This window comes from Engystomops pustulosus, chromosome 1 (assembly GCF_040894005.1).
Source record: "Engystomops pustulosus chromosome 1, aEngPut4.maternal, whole genome shotgun sequence".
In the NCBI taxonomy this organism is placed as follows: domain Eukaryota; kingdom Metazoa; phylum Chordata; class Amphibia; order Anura; family Leptodactylidae; genus Engystomops; species Engystomops pustulosus.
Window position 1 is genome coordinate 153,298,508 of NC_092411.1, and position 21,895 is coordinate 153,320,402.

General features: G+C 41.8%; 1 protein-coding gene across 3 annotated transcripts in view; it reads right to left on the reverse strand.

The window, feature by feature from the left end:
- Positions 1-21,895, reverse strand: part of SBNO2 (strawberry notch homolog 2) — a 62,280-nt gene that overhangs the window by 38,228 nt on the left and 2,157 nt on the right. The window contains exons 2-4 of one of the 3 annotated variants that reach the window (XM_072111575.1): positions 5,465-5,640; positions 1,943-2,031; positions 335-425 (exon numbers count right to left, since the gene is read on the reverse strand). In XM_072111575.1, coding sequence (XP_071967676.1) covers positions 335-425; positions 1,943-2,031; positions 5,465-5,590 — 306 coding nt within the window. In that variant the 5' untranslated portion in view covers positions 5,591-5,640. Of the gene's footprint in view, positions 1-334; positions 426-1,942; positions 2,032-5,464; positions 5,641-21,895 lie in introns of those variants that run through there. The other 2 variants (XM_072111602.1, XM_072111586.1) reach the window with 2 other exon arrangements.

Sequence of the window (21,895 nt, forward strand, 5' to 3'; positions counted from 1 at the left end):
ATTCAGCACAGGTCACCACAAAACTGCAGCCAGACAGAGGGGAGGGCACATACAGGCACCACCACAATGCAAGAAAGAAGGGGAAGAACATGCCGAAGGAACCTGGAAAAACACTGGGTACATCAAGGGTTAACAAAAAGGAGAACGTCGTATTGCTGGAGGTGACAAAGAGAAGTAGAAGTATGAAAAAGCAGACGCCAACAAAAAAAAAGTATAAAAAACAGTCCCCTGTAACAGACTTTTTCTGTAGGTGCATGAGGAATAAGGAAGCAGGTGCTGCCAGAGACAAGGAAGCAACAAATTCATGCAAATCATCACAAGACAAACTGCTTACCTGAGTGTAGGTCTGGCTCTCAGTAAAGTAACTAGAGAATGGTGCCGCATAGTTCCTACTGTAATATTCGGTTTGGCCATTATAATGTAAACTGAGAAGAGAACAAAAACAAAATGGAAAAGGGAAACTTCTTACTTAAAAGTGTTTGGGGACGGACAGATAATGCTGGAGAGACAAGGGGGTGAACTGAATGGAAGTAAAGCTAGACAGCAGTCTCACAAGTCAAAGAGAAGGAGTAATTGGGTTGCTGAATAGTTCCAATAGAAAAGTTATCCTACATTAAGAGTCAGGATGCAGCATGAAACAGAACATCTGCACATCCTTCCAGAGCTCAGCTTCAGACTACACAATGCCAAGATATTTCTCATACTTCATGTCCGACTGTAATTCTATGTGAACTGCGTTCATAGCTACATATTTACCAAGAACAGATCAATTGTTATCATTGCGGTTTCCTTCAATTTAATGATTAAAGTTGTACGACTAAAACCCTGGACAGTTTCCCTTATCTCCAATTGACGTCTTATGGAAAGGGGACCAGATTATAACGGGGACCTGGTCTTTTATTCTTTAGGGGATAAATCATCTAAACAAAGGCAGCGGAGACTTTAACACACACACTGTAATGGAAGCTGCTTCTCCCAATATACTACTATATGCGAACTGTATGGAGGTTGTTCTATAGGAAAGAATTTTGAGGTTGGCAGCAGGTGGTGCAAAAGAAGTACAATAGTTGTTGCAGGAATCAGATACCGATCCTGTCATTTGCTCAGATACAATTGGAGTTTGAAACAATTCATATGCAAGTCTATGAATAAAGCATGATGAGGCTGCACATGATTAACAACTGCAGGTTTCTCATCTGGAATAAAACACTTAACCATTGATGCTGTAAAGTGGCAGAAGGTCTGACTAAAGAGGACTTTTGAGCCCCCCCAAATGCATTTGTTTACTTTGGGCAATTGTTCTCAATATAGGGAGGGGGAAGCAGCTACACTTTCCACTACATCAAAAAGCTTTGGACACGATTCAATCCAAGAGATGTGACAGCGTTTTATCCCCAAAAGTCGGACACGTTTGTATATAGTTAGCCTTAGAGTGTGCATTGAAGTTTTTTACTGCAGAAACAACCAATCCAAATGTAATAGCCAGTAATACTCAAGCTAAATAAGTGACAGCTCAGGACAGAGGGGGTGATAAGAATTCCAAGCACACATTTCAAATGTATAATCAATATGTGGGCGATTTATGAACTAGAAAAATAAGATAGGAAGGGGAATAACCACTTCTAACATTGTGCTCATCTGCACCCTTCCACACTTTGAGGTCATACAAATTTGGCATTAGATATACTCAATGATTACCAATTCTGACAACAAAAGGTACAATTAAACAGTAACAGCTTATTTTTGGTAATAAATATCTGCACAGATTGAGCTTCTGATAAGAAAAGCAATTCAACAGCAACATGGTACGCAAGTTTGATGAAATAAAATGGTCAGAACACAACCAAAGTAAAAAAAAAAAAATCCAGGTTGATCAATACATAAAATCATCAGCAACAAATTTTGGAAAGCAGAAAGGTGAGAAGGCTTAGGTGGAACTTACGGATCTGAGCTGGTGATAGGAGCATGGGGCAAGCAATGAGCAGGTGAATATGAGTAATGTGTCCACTGGGTAGCAGGCAGCCCCGGGGTCTGAAATCACAGCAAAGGAGCATAAGAAATCATTCAAATCCACCCCATTACCGATATGTAGACAATATTGATCCAAGTTTGAAAATACAACTTTATTTGAAAAAAAAAACAAACAAAAAAAACACACACATGCACTGGTCAAAATCTCCAAATTAGGAGCCCCTTTGCTGCCATTACATAACCACGCTCAGTGCATGCATGTGCAATGCCATCAGATACTCAATATGAGGGTTGGGGTAATGTTGGCATGCAACAGATTTATTATAGTATTACTACCAACCCAATAAATCTGAATTAGTATTGTCAAACTCCAAATGTGTGCAGCAAAAACACCATGTATAGAACAGATTTAAAATGGACCCCACACAGGATATGGATTATGTGCGGATTTCCAATTATTAAAATTTGCTGATTAATAGAGTAGCAGTGCAGTATGGGATTTATCAAAATCTAATACCCACAAAGCAAATAAATGCCTCAGAATCCATATTTTGGACGATTTCAGATGCTTGTGGTGTGGCTCAGAAATTACCCCCAGTACAAAAATCTGCAGCCATTTCACTAGGTGTGTCGTTAGCCTTATGATACAAGAAATTTCCCAATATATACCGTATATCAAATGTGAACCAGATATCACTGTGGTAAATGACAACTTGGTTCAACAAGTGTCAGGTCTATTTACTAGGACCACTACTGTTATCCCATATGAAATTTAATTTATCATCATCCACGATAATTTCAGAAACATATTTGCCTAATTTATTAAATTGGAGCTTGGAAAAATAAAAAGTAAAGACTGAGCAAACCATTTCCTTCTAGGATTTTTATCATGGAAAGTTTTTATACATGAATACAATAAAAATACATGCACATGTTATAAGAGTGACCAGTTTGTGAGCTTACATAGAGTCCTTTCCTAGAAAAAAAAACTCAGCCAGCATAAAGCAGCTTACCATGTCCCTAACCACTTTGATTAAGATGGTCCACAATTTTATAGTTTGTCTTCATTAGTCCTGGTGTTCACAGTTTTACAATTTTGGGTTGTCCCTGGATCTGACCGCAAATTTTCTCACTATGGTCAGGCAATTCCCTCTAACTTATTTTGCATTGCGGGAGAAGGGGGAGGGGTAGGAGGCAGACAGCACTACAGAGGCACTTTCTAGTTGTGCCAGGGTTTTTAAAGCAGGATAGAGAAGACACAGGAGCAGCTGCTCTACAAAAAAAAAAAAGCTCTGGATCCCAGGAGAAAGGGTGACATGCTGACTTTAATTATTAGGGGAGTCTTATATTCATCTCATGATTCAATAATCGGTCTCATCTCTCTTTTTCTAAGTGTCAGATACTGCTAGATTGTTCAGAAGCTAAATGAAAGTGTAGCTAAACCCCTGTATCATGATAATCTAAGCGCATTGTCAGCACGCAGCATCTCTGAGGAATCATGAAATGTCTGCTTAGAGAGTCCCCACCCACACTCGGGAACTTTACACTGACCATCACTGGAGTGATAGAAGCTAAAACAGCAATGAAAAAAAAAAATGAGTAAAATTGCAAAGTTAGGGATCAAAAATGGTTTTATTGTAAAAACATGACTTGGGAATTAAAACTTGAGAACTTTCTTTCACAGGCAAACCCCTTTAGGAGAGTTTTCTACAAAATCTAGAAAAAAAACCTTTGAAAGTCCAGATAGGTTTGGGTGCGGTCACACGTGGCACTTGCATTGTGTTTACAAAAATGCAATCGCACAGGGGCGGTTCTTGGCCAGATCGCATATGCGTTCAAATGGAAATGCATGCGCTCTGTAACTAGCAGCCAGTGTCTTGCATGGTTTTAATGTTACAATTTGAAAATGCAATGCGAGCGCCATGTGTGACCGCGCCCTTAGATTTCCAGCATCAACTCTTCACTGCAAATAGATAGTACAATAAAAGTATTTGAAAATACACAAATATGTACCAAGATATATCCCCATAAAAAATCTGAACATGTGGTTGATTTTTAGATGCAAAGGGTTAAATCCAAAGCTAATCTGCAGAACACATATTTTAACCACTTCATTGAAAATATACTTGGGCCTAATTTCTTCTCACATCTGGAACCATACTTTAAAGGAAATCTACCATTTGTATGTATGCATTGTGAACCAAACATACCTGTGGCTGCCCCGATGCTCTCCTCTTATCCTTATTAGGGCCCCTTGTCCTGCCCAGCATAAGCCAACAATCTATAATCACTGTGTTGTCAATCTCTATACCACCCCCCAGCTGCTGTGTAGGAGTCATCCAGCACAGGTTGAGTAGTCCTGTCTAGACAGTGCAGACAGCTCCTGTGTAAGTGAAAGTCATTTGTTTATGAATGGCAGCCAGCCTGCACCCAGCTTTCCCCAAGGTCCTGAATTTTATCATTGTTCTTTTTTAGCAAAACTACTCTGTTCAGGAATTAAAAAAAATATGTTACTGCATCAGTGTTGCTACAGCATTCTTAAAGGGGTATTCCCATCTTGGCATTTAAATTTAATTGATTCACTTGCCACATGTAAACATTTTTTCAATTGGATTTTATTTAAAAAAAAATGTTCCTGTGTGAAGATAATTTCTCATAAATGTAGTCATGTTGTCCCTTAGAAACGAGTTAGCTTCCTCGGATACGACCACCTCACATTTTGGCAGCGGTGGTCAGACATGGGCTATTGAGTCCTGCCGGACCACATGGATTCAGCAATCATTACCACAGGATGGATGTGGGACATGCAGTAACTCCGGGACATTTCATATACAAAAACCTTTTGTGTCTTTGTGCAATCCCTCCAGCAGAGGTGGCCCTATTCAGGGACACAGTCTTGTTTCTAAGGGACCTTATGACTACATTTATAAGAAATTATCTTTACCCAGGTAAATTTTTTTTAATGACATCTAATTGCAGAAATTTTTATATATGGCAGATTAATAAATCTGGATGTGAATGCCCAGACGAGAATACCCCTTTAAGGTATGTTTGGTTCACAAAGCATAAGAAGAAATATTAGATTTCCTTTAAGGCATGTCTCCATGAAGCAGATAGAAGGTGGCTTCCTAAGCAGAGACTCTGTAGTGCATTACTAAACAAATTGCAGTAAAAATCTGTCTGTGCATTTTGACTACCCATACCCTTAAGCTGTATGAGCATATAGACACCTTGGAAGGAGAACAACAATCAATTTATATGATTTGTCACCTCCTCCCAACGCTTTAGTGTCAAAGTTTTCTTCTATTATCAGTTGGAGCGAACTGCACAGATATTAGCAAAAACAAGAAAGCATACAAGAAAAACGATACCAATTATGCCCCCAGAGAAGAAGTGGCTATGAACACAAGTCTCATTAATATTAGGTGGCAACAGGTCCTCTTTACACAAGAATGGTCTTTCATAAATGTAACTTACAGTAGGTAAACCTCACCTCAACATCAGACAAAGTGGGCTGGTATTGTATTGCTGCAGTTGAGCACATCCCGTTGGCCCCGTGTTGTGACTCAGGTTGTGGGTATCGACCCCCCCCGTCCATCACAGACACCGTGCAGGGCATTAGGATCCTTGAGGTAGCATGGCGTCAGTGGGTCTGGATTAGTAAAAAACCTTTAAGAAAAATAGAAAAGCAAGACTGAAAGTGGGTAAAGGTTTCACATAAAACATACAAATTAAAATGGAAAACTATAAAAAAAAAATAAAAAAAAAGTGGACCCAAAACTAGTGTCCAGGCCTTCAGTTCTCCATTGAACTGCAAGTTATGTCACGACTGTAACTCGTCACCACTCAAGGTTGTGTGGAAAACTATTGCCATCAGTTGACTTACATTGTACAAAATCCTTGTCCATATTAAAAAATGAACAAAATACAGAATATGTACTTTATATAGTATTACATATTCATCTGCATTGTCTTTCAGTTTACAAAACGCAACATTGCATGAACACATATTTTGTTAACAAATGTTAACACACCTCATCATTGTGTTAACTATTGCATAATTGTAGTAATTACGCAAATCTGCACAGTTGTAGTATTGGGTTTCAAAACACCATGTCCTTTGCCAGGCAAGTTCTTAAAAGTAGAAAGGGAAAAAAAAAAATATATTGTTAACCCCTTCAGGAACCCCTATTTGGCATCTAGGACACAGCCTCTTAATTAAATCTTCCCTGTCACTATAAATGGTTATAGCTTTGATACACTAACATATGCAGGGGATTGTAAGATTATTTTCATATAACTCATTGTACTTTAAATTTGTTTAAAAATTTGGATAATATCTTTTGTGTTTAGTTATGAAAACAGAAACTTGTCAAAAATTTCGAAAAACTCTTCATATTCAAAGTTCTAAATTCTCGACTTTTTAAAACAGATAAAGCAGCAATAGCCCCTAAATTCATTCATAAATTACATTTCCCTTCAGCTCCCACGGCTCAAGTAAGAATAAATGGAACCTCCTCCAAGCAGTTCTCGATAAAGAACGGAACCCGCCAGGCCTGCCCCCTCTCCCCACTATTGTATATCATTGTCATGGAACACCTAGCGGTGGCGCTTCGTGGCAACCCCAGTGTGCATGGTCTCCAGGTCGGATCTAAACAATACAAGACCGCCATTTATGCGGATGACCTGCTCTTGTATGTATCACAGCCCCGTCCCTCCCGTCCATCTTGGCAGAGTTTTCCCGCTTTGGCCTCCTTAGCAACTTCAAGGTTAATCTATCGAAATCAGAAGCCCTGAACATCTCCCTCCCAGAGAGTGAAATATCCCACCTAGCGTCCCAATTTCCATTCAAGTGGCAGAGATCTCACATTCCAGCAGACCTCTCTCGCCTCTACAACCTCAACTACAAAACCCTCCTGGATCGCACAATACGGGACCTGGCCAAATACTGTAACAGTAGCCCATCTTGGTTCGGCCGGATCAACGTCCTGAAAACGGACGTAAATGCGAAAATGCCCCGGTTCTTATATTTATTTCAAACCCTACCGATACGCCCCCCGGGCTCATTCTTTACAAGCCTTTCCGGAGATTTGTGTGGGGAGGTGGGACAAGCAGGATTAGCTACGCCACACTGGCTAGACCCAAAATTGTGGTTGGAGTGGGTCTTCCTGACCCTAAACTTTACCACTACGCATCGTTGCTCATGCGCATAGTAGACTGGCATTATCATAAAGCAACCAAGCAATGGGCGTCTCTGGAAACAGACCTCACTCACCCCCCACTTGCGCACAATTCCATGGATACGGCCGGCCCAACGGCCAGAGAGCTTCACACACTCACTCTTCTCCCCATACTTCCTCCGAGAATGGAGCGGACTGGCTTCTCAAGACACCCTAGTTAGACTACAGGGCCCCCTCACTTCCCTATTTAACAATCCAGCAGTCCCCCAGGGATGGGGAGAGGGAGATTCCTGTGTTGGGAGGCGGGAGCAGATATTCGTATGGGCCAGGTAGTGTCCGGAGATGCCCTACCCTCCTGGGACTCTTTGAGAGCCTCCAACCCAGACACTCCACTGTCCTGACTGGAGTACCAACAACTAGCCTCATATGTAAGCTCGGACACCGACTCCAGTTTTGGGGCATCCCTAACCGGGTTTGAGGCACTACTTAGACCTGCATCACCCCCAACACACGTCTTGTCTCAGCTATACGCTATACTGCTCGCTGAGTCCTCCCGGGGGCACCCAGGGTTTGTGTCAGCGTGGGAGACGGAATTAACAACCACAGTCACGGAAGCAGAATGGGACAAAGCCTTTTTATTCTCCCATATATAAGATCTTATCACGCTGGTACAGGTGCCCCCTCACGCTCCATAGGATCTTCCCTGGAGTCTCGGAGCTCTGCTGGAGGTGCGGTGCGGAGGTGGGTTCCATTCTTCACATATGGTGGAGCTGCTCGGTAATACAGGTCTTCTGGCAGATGACGTTTGACACCTATAGCAGAGTGTCTGGTAAGACTAAACAATTTAGCCCACAGGTTGCCCTCCTTTCCGTGTCACCGGGCACCATCTCCTCCATCAAAAAAGGACTCCTCCGCCACTTTCTCGCCGCGGCAAGGACTGTGATCCCTTGACACTGGAAGACACGCCTGACCCGAGTAAGACAGCCACTGTGTGGACCCCATGGGAGGAATTCCAGCTAACCCCGGCCTTTCAGGATCTCTTTGCTTAAAATAATAGGTTCTCTACTTGAATTTGTAATCTTTAAGGACCCTTGCATTGCAAATAGGCGATACGCTTGTAGTGTATGGCCAAAGAATGACACAGAAGCCATCCCTAACCCAAGACCACTCCCCCCGCCCAGTTAGTCCCTTCTCGTCGATGTCATGTACTGTCTACCCCCTGTTCGTATTTTTGTTTTGTTCCATCATTGAAAAGGATGGGCGGACCCCCGCAGCTGGTATAATACGATCTTTACCTCAGTACAATTCCACAGTCTGGTGCCACGTCACTGTATGACAGGATGTTGTATGTATCTTAATGCTGGGGTCCTGCGAGACCACCCTTCATGGCTTGGAAATTCTGTTCGCAATTGTTACTCTTTTTCACCAATAAATGTTGATTGAACATAAATTACATTTCCCAAATGTCTGCTTTATGTTGGCATGTTTTTTTTTTTAAGAATCCATAAATTTTTCTGGAATGTTATGAGGCCCCCTCAGCATATGAAAAAGCACTATTAAGAAATCTGTTAACCCTTTTGTTGTTTATAGGAGTTAAAACAAAATGGAGGTGCGGTCTACAAATTATAATATTTTTGGACAAGACATTCATTTGGACAGGACATTAAACATACGCAAAGGATTAAATGATAGAAAGGTTCCAAAAAGTTTGATACCCCATATGTGGTGGTGAATTGTTGTATGGGCACAAGGACTGCACATAGAATGGAAGTAGCAGGAGATGCCACATGAGAAGCAATTTTATGGTACATTAACACTGGTTAACACTCGGAGACAGCACCGATTGCAGGTGTTAGAGCATGGTGTCAGCTGTGATATAGAGCTGACATCCGCTTCTTCTGGTGCCAACTCCGCTTGTGAGCCAGTACCAGAAGCTGAAGGTAATAGCACATCCCGGTTCAGGAAGTATCTTCCCGCAAGGACGTACTATTATGTCCACATGGGACCGCAGCTTTAGGATTCATTCAAACGCAGTATGCCCGTGATGCGCTGGAGAGGAGGAGGAGCAGGTGCCTGCTCCTCCCTCCATAGGAGGCAGCAGCGCACAGCCGCACACTAGGGAAAAGAGAGCTCTAACTTTTCCCGGCGCAGAACGGTGCCACACATGGGCCATATCGCATATGCATTTCCATCGAAATGCATGCAATCGTTAACCAGCCAGGGGGAGTCTTGCATTTAAACAATACAAAACAATGGGGTCTGCTTACAGATCGCATGCTTTTCCGTAGAAACACATGTGATCGTGCCATGGCCAGTCCCCCGTGAGCTAGGTTTGAGTGTGACCATGGGCTAATATATGACGTTTTTTCTTCCAGGCGGGCCTTTTCTTCATTAGCCCTGAAACATCTGTATAAATATAAAAAACCAATTTTGTAAAATATGCGAATTAGCGCCGTGCGCTCCTGTGGACGTCATACAGGCCTGGCACTCCTTCATTTTCTAATTATGCATGCCTACAGTGTAGTATCATACACACTCCCCTCCCCCTGTGCAAGAGCCGGTGACGTAACCCGGCTCTCGGGAAGTCTGGTGAGTGCGAGCTGGTTTCTTAACATGTGAAAGACTTTCCTCAAACCAGATGACGTCACCGACTCTCCATCAGGGGGAGAAGAGTGAGTGAATGGGTAAGATATTCCACACAGTAGGTGTACATAATTAAGAATTGAAGGAGCACCGGCCACCTGTGTGTGATGTCCATAGAGGCACCCCACATTGATTAGCATATTCTACAAAGTCTATTTTTAATCTTTATACAGGTGTTTTAGGACTAATGAAGAGAAATCCCTGAATGAAGAAGAATAGGTCTGCCTGTAAGTGTACTTCGTTCAAATCAGGTCTGCCCAAGTTGTAGATTTCCTTTAAAGCATGATCGTTATTTGAGATGGAATACTACAGCCAGGAGAACATACTACAGCCAAAACAACAGAAGACAAGAAGTTTTGCCATAGGAACTTAGAAGTAACATCTTAACTAACCAGCACGGTTTAAATATTATAAAAATGTTCACAAAAACTCCCCCATTCCACTAAAAAAATATATATATATATATATATATATATATATATATATATATATATATATATATATATATATATTAAAAAAATAATTTAATAATTATCTGAAACGATGGTTATGCTTTGAGGCTGTACAAAGAAAGGACAGCAATAAAGGTTTACTGTGCATAATATTTTATACCACTGTGGCAGAAGTGTGATTCAGATAGCATGCGTTATTGATGGAATGCTTATACATGGAGGCCAATGGGAATTGCTCTGTTATTTAAGCCTGGCGTCGGCTGAAGTAATTAAGAACCTCACTAAAGTACACTCTATCCATTTATTATAACAGCTTCCTATTTAGTTTTCTCTGCATAATATTAATGCAAGGTTAAATGTATATAAAATTTGACTACAGTATAATACCAGGCGCTATGTGTGATCTTTGGCAGACTGGTTTGACATCATACATTAGCTATGAGAATGGAATGAAAGTCACCAAGTAACACTGCATATTGTTATACATAAAGGGTTACTATTCCCAGCCCTAGCCTCAGGGCTTAAGTTGAACAGGACTGGAAGAAGACACTGCTGGTGGTGTAATATAGAAGCCTTGCCTTCACCCTTACACTCACATACACACTCAATGCATTTGGGAAGGATGCATTTTACATCAAAATAATAAAGAATAATATGTAGACATTACCATTATACAGTTGTCAAGCTTGAACAAGACTGGCATCAAACAGAAAAGATTGAATTTCTACTTCACTTTTTTTCGAACTGCTGAGGGTACATTCAGACGTGGCATCCTGACACATGCGTTTTCATGTTACTATGCGTTTTCCAGCTTTAAAAGCGTATTTCTTTATTGCTAAAGCGTAAGAAGCTGTGACCCAATGTTAACACTTCCAACAATGGGGAAAAAAAACCACTGTCAAAGCTGGAAAATGCATAGCGACATAAAACCGTATGAGTTTTGATGCCATGTGTGAATGCAGCCTGGATTACAGACATAAACCCTTTCACGACCCATAACGTAAAAGCACGTCATGGGTCAGCTGCGGTTGCATGGAGACGGCTCACAGGCTGAGCCCTGTCCATGGTCGGTAAGTCTTTGCTGCATATTGTAGCAAAGACTAACCGGTAACACCCACACATCGCGTGTGGGCGCTTCCATCTTGTTGGAGATCGTTGCTCCCCGTGACGTCGGTTGCCATGACAGCCTCGGGTCTTCCGAAGACCCAAGGCTGTCTGGATTTAACCCATTCATTACTATGTGCTAATTGCCCATTGTAATGTATGAGGATAAAAATCCCCATATACTGTAGTATGGCAGTGTATGATAGGACCTAGGGTTAAAGTACCCTAGGGAGTCTGAAAAATAGAAAAAAAATAATAATAATAATAATAATAATAATAATAATAATAATAATTAAAAAAGTTAAAAACTAATTAAAAAAAAAAAAAAATTCAAACCATCCTACTTTCCCTAGAACTGAAAGAAATATAAACAGTAAAAATTGGGGTTTGCAGCCAGATCTTGTTGCAGTGAACACAGCAGATTTTTGTGGCAAATAACCTTTTAAAGAGAATTCAGAAAAGCGAGTGTGTAAGGATCCTAAGGATTAAGGGACTTAAGTTTGAGGGACTTTAGCAGGTAACTGCTATATTTTTGTGTTACTTTGACTGTAAATTTTTCTTTTCTTCCGTATTTCTCTTGTAATTCCCATTAGAACAATGGACTCCATAAGTGGCATTGCTAGACGGTGTACATCCTGTGCCATGTATGCTTTCCTTGAACAGCCGTTCGAGGGGGAATACTGCTGTGTGGGGTGTGTGAAAATTGCTCATCTGGAAGCCTAGATTCTGGATCTAAATGAGCAAGTTTCAAGGCTGAGGGCAATTGACAATATGGAGCGAAGTTTGCTGCTCCTGAAGCACAAACTCTCTGGGGAAGATGGGTGTGGGGAGGGAAGTATGGAGGTGCAGAGTGAGGGGGCAGCTAGTTGGGTAACATGTAGGAGGCGGGGTAGAGGGAAGAGTTGTAGGGAGTCTAGTCCTGATCTGGTGCACCCTAATGAGTTTGCCAGGCTGGCGGATGAGGGGGATATCAGCTCTGGTGTAGCAATGCTGCAGCAAGACATGGCCTCTAGCAACCAGGGGACTGTCTGCTCCAGTAAAAAGGGTAATGGGAGCACAGGCAAGGTCAGACAGGTGCTTGTAGTGGGAGATTCGATTATTAGGTGAACGCACAGGGCAATCTGTCACAAAGACTGTGGATCGGGTTGACAGATTACTGGGAGGGACTGGTGAGGAACCAGCGGTCATGGTCCACATTGGCACTAATGACAAAGTAACAGGTAGGTGGAAGGTCCTTAAAAATGATTTCAGGGATTTAGGCCATAAGCTCAGGGCAAGGACCTCAAGGTAGTTTTCTCCGAAATACTACCTGTACCACTTGCCACACCAGAAAGGCAGCAGGAGATCAGGGAGGTAAATAAGTGGCTCAAAAGTTCGTGTAGGAAGGAGGGCTTTGGGTTCATGGAGAACTGGGCTGACTTTTCTGTCGGCTACAGGCTCTACAGTACGGGCAGCACTTCAATGGGGAGGGTGCAGCTCTTTTGGGGGAAAAAAAGGCTAGAAGGTTAGAGGAGTGTTTAAACTAGAGACCTGGGGGGAGGAAGGGAGGCTGGAATAAGATTGGGGAATAAGAGCAAAAGGAATAGGGAAAAAACCATATAAAGTGTATGTACACAAATGCCAGAAGCGTCACAAACAAAATGGAGGAACTGGAACTCTAAGCCTACTTTTACACGGACGTATGATTTCTCCAGTCCCGCATTTACGGGCCGTATATACGTGATGTTTTTCATCCGTATGCAGCATGTATGTAACCCATATTTTATACGTCCCCCATAGACTTCTAGGGCATACGGAACTGAAATACGGGAGAAAATAGGACATGCTCTATAATTTTATACGGCCAGTATACGGTACGGTACGGAACGGAGTTAACAAAAATGAATGAAATGAATGTGGCCGTATGTAATCCGTAAAAAAACGGTACAGATACAGACGTTTTCATACGTCCGTGTGAATGTAGCCTTAATGTTTGAAGGCAAATATGATATAGTGGGTATCAGCGAGACATGGCTGGACAGTAGCCATGACTGGGCTGTTACTATAAATGATTATAGTCTTTTTAGAAATGATCGTATAAATAAAAAGGGGAGGGGGTTTGTTTATATGTGAATTCTTGCTTTAAGCCTGTCCTGCCAGGTGACATCGGTGACGCAAATACAAATGTTGATTCCCTATGGGTGGAGACAAAAGGAAAGAAAAAGAATAATAAAATATTACTGGGGCTTTGTTATAAGGCTCCAAATATATTGGAGGCAGCAGAGGAAATGCTGATAAGTGAAATGGATGCAGCTTCAAAGCATGGTGAAGTACTTATCATGGGGGACTTCAATTACCCAGATATTGACTGGGGTGCAGAAACCTGCAGGTCCTTCAATATGATACCTGATAGGGTATCAAAACTACAGGTTGGTGGGAACCTGGGTAATAGTGATCATAAAATAATTGATTTTGTATTAGGTTTTACTAAGAGCGTTAGTGAAGGGGAAACCAACACTCTAAACTTCTGGAGGGCAAATTTTCAGCAACTAAGGGAAGACCTTGGACAATGTTCTCAAAGACAAAATTCCCCCCAAAAAATGGGACTATTTCTAATAGATTCTAAAAAAGTCCTGTGAGAAACACATACCTTATGGGGAAAAGCATAAGAGGAACAACAAAAAGCCAATGTGGCTAACTAGTCTTGTAAGGAAAGCAATAAGCGAGAAAGATAAGGCGTTTAAGGTGCCAAAACGTGAAGGCAGCTATGAGGCATTACAGGATTATAGAGAGAAAAATAAATCCTGTAAAAAGCATATAAAGGCCGCAAAAATAGAGACTGAGAGAAATATAAATGATAAGAAACTAAAAGTGTGGGCCCTCTTAGGAATAACATGGGGGTCATGGTGGAAGGAGATGAGGAAAGAGCCAATCTACTGAAAGTCACCTTCTCGACTGTCTTTACCCAGGAAAATCCCCTGGTGGAAGACACAATGAAGAATGATGTAAATTCTCTTTGGAATGTCAACAGTTTAACCCAGGAAGAGATACGGCGCCGCCTCACTAACACTAAGATAGATAAATAACCGGAGCCAGATGGCATACACCCCCGGGTTCTGCATGAATTATGTACGGTGATAGACAGACCGTTATTTTTAATATTTGAAGATTCATTGAGGACCGGTTATATTCCACAGGACATGCGCATATCAAAATGTGGTACCAATATACAAAAAAGGATCAAAAAGCGATCCTGGAAACTACAGACCTTCTTTGGTGGGGAAAATATTTGAGGGGTTTGTTAGAGACGCTATCCTGGTGTATTTCACTGTGCATAACGTTATAACCCAGCATCAGCATGGGTTTATGAGAGATCAGTCCTGTCAGACTAATCTGATTGGTTTCTACAAGGAGGCAAGTTTCAGACTGGAAGTTTTCAACCCAAATTGTTTCTATAGGTTTTGTGTCCCCCAGATCAAGTGCACACAGGCAAGACAGCGCTCAAAATACAAAAGGGCACAGAAGGTATAGGGCTCATATGCTCGCGTTCTGGGGGCTGACCATTGCATCGTCCGGATCACATGGTTGCTCCGGATGATGCTCCTTCCCCGCCCCCCGTCCGCACAAGCCGCTGATCATGCGCCCGCAGCTCCTCTCCACTTGTCCACGAGACGCAGGTGTGCATCTTTTTCATTCATTGGTCAGCTCATTGCTTATAACCCTCCCGCATCTACTTTAGCACCACCCCTTGACAAAGTCCTTTCACGTGTCGGGGAGGTGCTGGGCAGCCTCTCACCCCCTGTGCCGTACTACAACCCGCCATCAGGTATACTTGTCACTTTACTCTGTACGCACATTGTGCATGTCTAATGTATTGACATTTTTACTCAACAATGTTTGCCTTACCATGTATTACATTTTCTGGCTATGCACTTTATAAAAGGTCATCTATTCCACAGCCTTATATCTGCATTTGCTGCCCAGCACCTACATGTTTCATGCCCTGTAACCACCTACTTTGTTTACATGTTCTATTTTTAAAGTGTACTCAATAACTTTTGACCTTTTTAGCATTATATGCTTTTTTCCTCTCTTTTTGGTAGTGCCTGGATCTGGGGGACGCTTTGGATGTTGTATATCTGTACTTTTCAAAGGCATTTAACACTGTGCCGCATAAAAGGTTGGTATATAAAATGAGACTGCTGGGACTAGGGGAAAATCTGTGTATTTGGGTAAGTAATAGGCTTAGTGATAGAGAACAGAGGGTTGTCATTAATGGCACATTCTCAGATTGGGTTGATGTTACCAGTGGAGTGCCATAGGGGTCAATATTGGGGCCACTTCTTTTTAATTTTCTTATTAATGACCTTGTAGTGGGTTTACACAGTCAAGTTTCAATATTTGCAGATGATACTAAGCTGTGCAAAGTAATAAATACTGAGGTCATTCGTTTAACATTACAGAGGGGTTTGTGGAAGCTTGAAGAGTGGGCAGAGAAATGGTTGATGAGGTTTAATGTAGATAAATGTAAAGTTATGCACTTGGGCCGTGGAAACAAAAAGTATAATTATGTGCTAAACAGTCAATTACCAATTTTCTTAGGAGCTTTTGCATGTCAGATTGACCATAGAGGCTTTGACAGCTTCATAAAAGTGAGGTGCATATGAGGAGTTAAAGCAAACATGTTACCAGGAATGTCATTTTTAGCTGCAGACAGGTTCCATTAGTCTATGCTATGCCGATATTAAAATACCTTTGTCAGCATTCTGAATCATTTCAGTACTTTATAGAAGTTTAGTTCACATTACCAGGCTGCCTGCCAGCAGCATGTGGTGTGTGCAGAGGGAGAGGTAACTGCAGCCCATGTGTGACTGTCTCCTTATGTAATCCTCAAGTCCACACCATCCCCCTACCTCCAATACCTGCTCAATGCACTTGACAGGAAGGGAGGAGCAATGAGGGAACTGCAAAAGTGTGGAGCTGGGAGCAAAGACCCAGGTACTGTGAATTAAACTTACATAATCTGTTGAAATGATTCAGAATGCTGCCAAAGGCATTTTTAAAATCGGCATTGTATAGGCCAGTGTTGGCAAACCTATGGCACTGGTGATGGCACCTCCATCACCAGAGAGGACTCCAGGTATCTTCCCGAAGTCCCAGACAGCCCAGGACTTGTTGTGTACAGAGCTATTTTAAAGTGACAGCGCTACCTGGGACTACTGGAGGTGTGGGAAGTTGTGAACAGATCCTGCTCTGTCCCTGACAATTCTTCCTGTTGGAGGGAAGCTACAACGATCATCCAAATTTCTACTATTTTCTGCATTATTAGTGTTCTCAGGGTGCTGGTATGAATGAAAGCTGTGACAGAGCAGGGAGCATAAAAAAACAATGTTATTCTCCATATGCAAGAGACCTTTTCGTACAGACTGAAGGCTATAAAATGGACCCATTTCCAACTCTGGCCCCAACACACAAAGCCACGCGGTCACAGAGCAATGTTAAAAGTTTCATACATGGTTGGGTTTGTGACACACTACTTGTATTACTTGTGGAGAAGGCAGCAGCGAAGAGAGATTCTGACCAAGCATGATGTGTTGAAACCACAGTTCCCCATCTACACATACTGCATGATAAAACTACAATGTACTACTTTGCAGTATCATGTAAATAATATAAAAATCCATCCATCAGCCCCAATAAAATCATTGGATCTCTTTAGAACAGTGGTTTTCAACCTTCCTAATTGCACGACCCTTTAATAAAATACCTCATATTTTGGTCACCCCTAACCATAATTTTTTTGTTGCTACTTTATAGCTGTAATTTTGTCATTGGGAATCATAATCTCATCTGTTATCCGGAGTAACTCTTCTACATTTCCGCCAAATTGTGCTTCAAAGTGCAATTCACAAACAGCATGTGAACATGGCACTACCTTATTATTTCTACGATTCTTGGATAAAACCCTTTAAGATTGATAATCTGCTTGACAAAGATTCATGGCGAATCGAAACGTTGCAGTTTTTTCTATGCCTGTGTGAATAAAGGTTTAACCTTTTTTCATCATATTGGATGCTGTGGCCCTCTCTCTTTTTTTTCAATCTTAACTCCTTGTCACAGACCACTGTATGTTTGTGGGTGGCAAGAGGTGTACAAAGAGGGCTCACAGGTCTCGGTTCCTAGGACCACCAGAAATATACCGCTGTATAACCGCTGTGACAAGTTCTTTCGACCTCCAAAAAGGTGTTGTGACCCACAGGTTGAGAACCGTTGTTTAAGGCCCGTTCCACACTTGCGAGTGTGATGCGATGAACTCGCATCACACTCGCAACGCAAGCTGCCGGGAACGCACAGCCCGAACGCTGCACCGCGGGAGTGAACTCAGCATGTCAGTTCACTCCCGGTGTGCAGCGTTCGAGCCGTGCGTTCCCGGCAGCTTGCGTTGCGAGTGTGATGCGAGTTCATCACATCACACTCGCAAGGTGGAACGGGCCTTAAAAGAAAGCAAGAAACTACTTACATACAAAAAGGTAACCATTCAGTGCAGAAGCAAAGAGCACTAATCTTTCACAACAACTTGTTTGGTTACATTTATAAGAGAAACAGAAAGTAACTCTCAGGGTGTCATAAATCTACCGATATAAATGGCAAAATACAACAGCAGTGTGCCCCACCCTTAATACTATTCCTGCTAAAACACATAGTGCAGATAAATAAAAAATTAAACGAAATCAGTATAGAGGAGCTGACCAGCCCTGTTCTCATGGCACATATAACATTCTGATCTTTTGTCACACTGAATGCAAGTGAAATGGTGAAATGTCAGTTCTCCTAACCATTATAGATCAGTATCTGGTTCCCCATGGACTGGGACAAAAAGACATTTGGATCTCCATGTGGAGCCAATGTAATGATTTATTAGGGGTCCGAAGCAATATCTCTCCATTCTTCGACCAGGCACACATGGACGTGTGAAAGGAGCCTGAAGTGGTATACAAAGTTTACTCATGCAGTAACTCAAAAGAAAAGAACATCAGCAATAGCCGATATTTTCTTATTGTGGGATGCCTTGCTACCAATGTTGCTAAAACATGCAATAGTGTATAGAAAGGTAATAACAGCACTCCAGAGGTAGAATTGTGCAAAAAGATAAGTGGATTTATTCCTTCCTCAAGCTCTTGAGCAGCTTGAAGAAGGCTCACAGCTCTATAAAAAGGTCATACAGTACTAAAAATGATAGCATTGAAAACGTCATCAAAAGTCGCAAAAAGTGACACCGCTAACAGCTCCGTACACTTAAGTATGAAAAATTTGTACAACATTTTTTGTACAGGAGGTTTTAATTTTCGTAAATGTATGAAAACATAAAACTTATACAAAATTTGTTACCCCTGTGATCATACCGACCCAAAGAATAAAGTAGACATGTCATTTCACTGCATGTGGAATTACTGCTTCCCACTACACAGCATGGCATGTAAAAATAAAAAAGTTATAGATTTTTGAAGGTGGAGAGTGAAAAAAGGAAATTAAAAAAATAAAGGGACGAGTCGTTAAGGGGTTAAAGAAACCTGCCCACACTTTGAAACGCCACTTTTGTGGAACAAGACAGTCATACAAGTCCCAGGGAGGGACCGCAACTATACCCAGCATATACAAAGAGACATCTCTTCGGTCAGAGGAAGTTCCTACAGATCCCATGTTACCACCAGCAAGGAGTTGATTGAGATGATAGACATGGCATTAAAAGCGAAAAAAATTTCAAAAGCAGCAGCAGATCAGAATTGGTGAATAAGCCATATGTTTCCGGTAAAGGACACCTGTCATCAGGTCTGTGTCACTAGTCCTGTCACTACTACCTGTTGGAGCAGCTCACAAGGATCCATCCCAGCCTTTATCTAGTTATTTCATACATTATTCATTGTAAAATCATCTATTCTTTATCATGTAAATGAGGCTGGTCACATGGTCAGAGGCAGTGATGTCACCCCTGTTACCCCTCTCCTCTCCTCCCCCTGCTCATGTCTGTGTGTAATGTATAGTAAAGCATTGCTGGTGTGTGTGCTGCATCTGCTGACATGCTGCATCCTCCTAATACACATGTGAGGGACACAGACATCAGCTACACATGAATCTGACATGTTCTGCTATAACATGGCTGCCTGGAGCTGCTGTATCTCTCCTATACACACACACAGGCTGCAGGGGGCGTGGCCACCAGCACCAGGAAGCACATCATTATACAGCCTCACACCATTATACAGGCTGTCAGTCATGCACTGGGGGTGTGGCTGTGCCTCCCACTCATGAATAGAGTGGACAGCTTGAATATGCCAATGCTTCATTGGACATTTCACTGGTCATTTGCATACAGCTTTAGGACCTCATTGCTTAGGTTTACAGGCATGTAGAGGGACAATGAAGGGATAGAGACAATGCTCTCTAATGGCAGTTTATGAAAATATATTTAGTTTAGGGGGGTTATTTTGCATGACGGGTTCTCTTTAAGAGTATGGCTTTATTCACACACACGTATGGGGGACGCATATACGGCCGATATACCGATGTGTATATGGTGTATAAACTTCCCCCGTAGCCGGCAATGGGCGCACGGCACTGTACCGTTCCGCAACCAAGAGAAAGATAGGACATGTCCTATGAGTCCCCAAAATACGGCGCTGCGCGCCATATATGGCTATGGAGAGGGGCAGGGGTGAGCGCCACTCGCCATCTCCGCCTCTCCCAGGCGCTCACGTGTGCCCGCGGTGCTATGGTATGGCGGGTACAGATCAGTGTGAATGTAGCCCATCACAGACTTAAAGGGAACCTTTCAGCAGAAATTGACCTAATAAACCAGTACCAGTATGTCATCATGCATGTGTATTTTATAGTCCAGCGTAGTGGCATCATCCAGAAAATCAATTTTGAAGTGAGATGTAATTTGGTTGTATAAAGCCAAGGTGGAGAATTTAACATTGAAGTCAAGCTTTCCTCACTCCATAATTGATGGTACGGCATCCAGACAAATCACTAACCAGATCTTCTTCATTGTGAGGTGAGGTGAGGAGAGCTTGACCTCAATGCTGAGCTCTCCACCTACATGACTTTATACAACCAATTTACATTTCACTTTAAAAGTTGATTTTCTGGATGATGTCACCACACTGAACCATGAAAGAAACAAGATCTAGAAGGTATCTGCTTCACAACATATTGGTAATGGTTAATTAGGTCAATTTATGACAGGTCCCCTTTAAGGCTTTTATAAGGAAAAGACATGAATCTAACAAAAGTAGACCTAAAATATGCATTCCACACAATTCCAATTGCCCCAAAACTCCAGATTACTCCAGTTTTATTGGAGAAGTGACATACCACTGGAAAGTCATGGTGTTTGGCATCTCAAATGTTCCATATACGTTCAGACTGGTGTTAAAACCCACTTAAACATAAAGAAATCAAATTTTAGATCTGAATGGGTCCCTAATATTTGTAGGGTCTCACATAGATACAAAGCGGTTTCACCCAAGTATGCCCGGAGAGAAATGGACAGAGGTTGATAGGCTAGCAAAAAAAAAAAGTTTTGCCGAAAACCAGACTTCACATTGAGGCAACTGGCGGGCTTAATCGGGAAATTAAGAGCTACACAGTCTGGGTTAAAGCTAGCTCCAAATAGGTACTGGGAATCAAATATGGTTATGTTCCCAGTTAAGGAGGGAGACAGGATGGTGTGAAAGGAGGAGGCCCACTCACCCGGTAATAAAGGAATTAAAGCTTCCAGCTCCTCCTCCTCCATTAATTAGGGTGCCACAGGCAGATCTAATAGTAACAACAGACAATTCCCTCACAAGTCGGGAGCCTTTTCAACAAAAGTATGTATTGAAAACATCTGGCAGTCATGGTTTCTTTAAAAAAAGAACAAAAAAACATTTTAACTAAAAAATTCAGAGAAGGAACAAATACCACAAAGATCTACAGGACAGTGAGCAAATGGTGTTTAGTGTCTCAAATATGAATTCTAGGGAAAAGGTTAGGCTATAGAGCCTTCTGCAAAAAAATTTGGAGGTAGAGCGTGCACTTAGGAAGTAACACGTGACCATGGCGGCTACGGAGCACCATAAAAGTCAATTTCAGTGCAATGTAACCTACACCAACAACTTTAACCCTCTTGCCCTTCTAATTTGTGGAATTCCCTATGTTGTGTCACCGATTATCTCTGCCAAGTTTCTGGTGCTTGAAGATGAGGCTGTGACATTACCCCATAAATAGGGAGATTTTTTTTAGGGAAAACTTCTTCAGCTAAACTGTCCATTGACAGTCTTTGTAGTTTGTAAACATATAGATTTTTATGGATGTCTCTGACAAATACTTCTTTAATAGTTATCAACAGGATGAAATGAGTTGGTTAAATATGCATTCTATAGCTTATTTCAGCCTCTGTCTAGCGTTGTAAAGCTACAAAAACATTTAGACAGCAGACAAAATACATAAAAAAATTTGTTATGAAAACATTGCTTTAAAGGATATTTACCACCACATGAATCAGTCTTAAAGGGAACCCGTCAC